Source organism: Volvox carteri (assembly GCF_000143455.1).
Source record: "Volvox carteri f. nagariensis unplaced genomic scaffold VOLCAscaffold_32, whole genome shotgun sequence".
NCBI lineage: Eukaryota > Viridiplantae > Chlorophyta > Chlorophyceae > Chlamydomonadales > Volvocaceae > Volvox > Volvox carteri.
The window spans coordinates 1,157,617-1,161,369 of NW_003307575.1; the positions used below are offsets into that span (position 1 = coordinate 1,157,617).

The following is a 3,753-nucleotide window of genomic DNA, read 5'->3' on the forward strand; positions in this document are numbered from 1 at the left end:
CATTATCCTCCATCATCCTACGTTAATAAGGTACAACTCCTCACTGGTCGCGGTGCTCCGAAATTCGTCGCATGAGCGTCCACGAACCTATCCTTGGCTTATCATAAATGCTTAGACCAGATTGATTTTAAACTTCAATAACATAATGAAACGCCAATAACCACAGATGGCAGTTGCGTTGATGCACCGGTTTTACGACTCCAAAGATCCGGCGGCGACTGCGCGAAGTTTCGCTTATAAGTTGTAAGAAGCCTGGGGCGTGGGAGATCCAGCGTGCGACAACGGCGTGCTGCTGCTGCTCTCTGCGCTGCAAGACCAAATGGTAGTGGTCGCCGGTGAGGCCGTGGAGGCTCTGCTGCCCAACGATACCTTGGCGAACATCGTCGAGGGGGTGCGCGTGGAGGTTAAAGACGGCAGGTAGGTCGGTTCCCCCCGTGTGTGACTCACACAGTGTGAGTGAGTGAGTGTGTGTGTCTCTCTTCCTCTCTTTGTCATGTCCGTCTATCAGTATGTATGTATGCCTGATTTCATCTGTCCGTCCGTTCGTCTGTTCGTCCGTTCATCTGTTTGTTTTTTGTTTGTCACCGCAACGCCACCTTCTGTCCGCTTCCTTTCCTTTCCCTCGTTGACAAAAGCGGTTTAGGATATGCGGCGGATGAAGGATGCACTTTATTCTTAACGTATTCATTGTGATCCTTGCATCGGTAGTGATCGACTCTTGTCGCTCTGCGATTATATCCGATTTCCCGGACCGATACGGCGAACCTGTTAGGTGCTGCACCACTCGTTTGGTCGCCTCGCACGGCTCGCCTTCTGTCTCCTGGCGGCTGTACCTGTATACCTCTAAAGCAGGACAGAATTATTCAGGAGGTTATCCTAATTTCCCTTGGAAAAAACATCCGCGTTCCAACCCGACTTGACTGCTGACATCCAAAATTGGGACGCGCAAACATCCGCGATTGCTATTATATCATTATTTATTATTATTCATTATGCATTTTTTATTTAGTATTAGTTATTATTACTATAGTTGCGGTTTTTATTGCTGCGATAATGGTTAGGAGGTTTAGGAGGAGGAGTGCGAGGTCTCCTGGATGATAATCATGAGGATTTCGTCTATGATGGTCATAACAATAATCAAGAATATTTAATAATGTGGTGAACGTCCTCTGTGGGATCCTCATGTGCGCGTACGTACGTTAGGTACGGCGCCGCCATGGAGCTCGCCGCCACACGAATCGGCCTAGCTCTGGCAAGCGCTCTGCAGCCTCACGACAGCGGTGGTGGTGGCGGCGGTAGCGGCGGCGACGGCGGCGGCGGCAGCGGCGGTGACGGCGGCGGCAGCGGCAGCGGAGGTGATGATGGCGGCAGCGGCAGCGGAGGTGATGATGGCGGCGGGCATTCATCGCTTCATTTGGGGCTTCTCATCGAGGAGCTTCTGCTCGCGATGGGCTGCGTCTCAGCCGCTATCGGGGCATTGTACCAGCAGCACCGCCGGCGGGAACGTGTAAAGCGGCAGTACGAGGTACGGCATTCGTACCGCAATTGTTCGACGTACGGGGGAGGAAGTGCGGCGGTCAATGATCAGACCGCTGGCGGCTAGAGGTAACTTTTGAGCACTCGAAAACAGAAGCCATCCATCCATGCTCATCCATTAACGCTTCGGTCACCGCTCATGCCCAGATTCATGGCCAAATACTAAGTTGTTACGCATGCATCCCGATAGTATATACGGGAGTAAACTAAAACGGGAGTAAACGAAAAGAGACGATCAAGGAAAGGTCATGTCGTCCTATCGTACAACCGTCTGTCGTACCTATCATTGGTTACAAATTTCCTCCGATTAAATCCAACCTTACTAAGCGGACATGAAGCTGTCAGGAAGGTACTAACTACATTGCCCGAGGGCCGACTGTATGTAACGTTTCCATTTAGACTCCCGTTAAGATGTCGCGTTTCTCTTCACTTCTTTCTTAAGAGTCCACATCCTCCTCCAAACCCTCCCGGTCCTCAAGGAGGACGTTTTTGCAAAGCTTTCCCGTGCGTGTAACCTCCCCGCCCCGTCCCATCCCATCCCGTATCTCACCACTTTTCCTGTACGACAGGATTGTCGTACAGCTCTCGAAGGCATTCGTTGCGACCATCTGACAGCCATTCGGCAGAGCCGCAGCGGCGGCGCCGCCGGCGATGTTGCCGTACAGTCGACATGTTCTTTGTGCTTGTCACACCTCGATCCAGAGGATGGATCCACACCGCCGCCGTCGTCCTTGCACCCTCCCATAGCGCTTGCCGTGGTAAGGCGTCATGCCGTACCGGGCCTCGATGGCGATGGTACGGACAACGAGGACGCCGCCAGCGTCGACGCCAGTGAAGACCTGGAGGCGGCGGCGTGTCTGAAGCGGCCGCTGATTGGGCCACCGCCGCTGTGGCGGCCCGCGGTAATGTTCCCTTGCGAGCACGTCTTCTGCCAGCCTTGCATTGCCACGTGAGTTTTGCGCGCCGTATTCTTCCTTAGAAGACAGTACAGAAGTACGGCAAAACAAAATCGCAATATTTCGCAGGATGGCCTGCAAAAAATTGTACTTGTTGCGTTGCTGCGCATTTCCACATAACAGTCCTTCCCCCGCCTCGCCCTTCCTACCGCTCTCGCAGGGGCGCTGCCGTACCCTTGCCGTACATGACTCCTGATGCGTTTTACAATTTTCCCGCCGCTCATCCGCATATCAAGCGCTAACATGGCTTTTGCGTAATCCTAATTTGGCACCATGCACCTCAGGAGCTCCATACGGTTCGTCACCAGTGCACACCGCCCTGCAGGGACGAATTGATTTCCCCTAACATACGTCATTCACGCTCATTTCCCGTGCCTACTACCTTGACCGGCATATTCAAAACCCCGTACACATCCCGTACAACGCCCCCGCGGCCGCCCACACGCGTGCTTTCCCCCCTTATCGTGCACTGATACAGACGGTTCGATCGCCAACAGTTCATGTGTCCTGTCTGCGGTTGCAACGCCGGAGAGCTCTGCCGTACCACTGCCCCATCCACCACAACACAGCCAGCCGCCATTGCCTCAGAAAACGCTTCGGACTATGCCGCCGCCGCCGCCGCCGCCGCCGCCGCCGCCGCCGCCCAGCCCGGCAGTAGCGCCGACGATGGCGGCGGTACATTACTACTGCTTACACGACTCAGGGAGCTTTGGAAGGCACGGCGACCTGGTGGCGGCGGCGGCGGCGGCGGCGGCGTCCATGGGCTTGGAGTACGGCTGGGTCCGTCAGGCCGCGATGATCAGTTTCCGATACTGATATTTCGGCTGTTTCAGCTCCAGCGCCAGTTTCCCCAGTTCCTGAGCGCGGAAATGACCGATGTATGGGAGCGAGACCTCCGGGAAGGTACGAAGTACACCAAATATCGTGGTTTCGGAGCCGCCATGGACCTGTTGCTCAATAAATGTTGACCCTGCGCTTTCGTTGCTAACGATTTATTTCAGCACATGACAAGCTTTCAGCCTATTTTTCATTACACGTGATGTGTGAAGTTTAGTTTCGCAAAAAAAAATGATTCGCTAAAACAGACTGCAACTACCTGCCTGCCGGTGCATGGGTCCTTTCCCTGGAGAGCTTCCCCCACCACCACTTAAATGTGTGAATGTCCGTGTATTCGTACGATGCGTGTGTATACCTGTACCTATACCTGTACATGTACGTATATATGTGTGTATTCGGTCCCTGTGCCCTCCCCCCATCCCCA

General features: G+C 54.1%; 1 protein-coding gene across 1 annotated transcript; it reads left to right on the forward strand.

The window, feature by feature from the left end:
• Positions 1–319: 319 nt before the first annotated feature.
• VOLCADRAFT_93613 (uncharacterized protein) lies at positions 320–3,308 on the forward strand (the record flags this gene model as incomplete). Its single annotated transcript, XM_002952779.1, has 5 exons — positions 320–417; positions 452–456; positions 1,464–1,525; positions 2,106–2,485; positions 3,062–3,308. The coding sequence occupies 5 exons, from the start codon at positions 320–322 to the stop codon at positions 3,306–3,308; spliced, it is 792 nt and encodes a 263-aa protein (XP_002952825.1).
• Between the last annotated feature and the right edge of the window lie 445 nt (positions 3,309–3,753).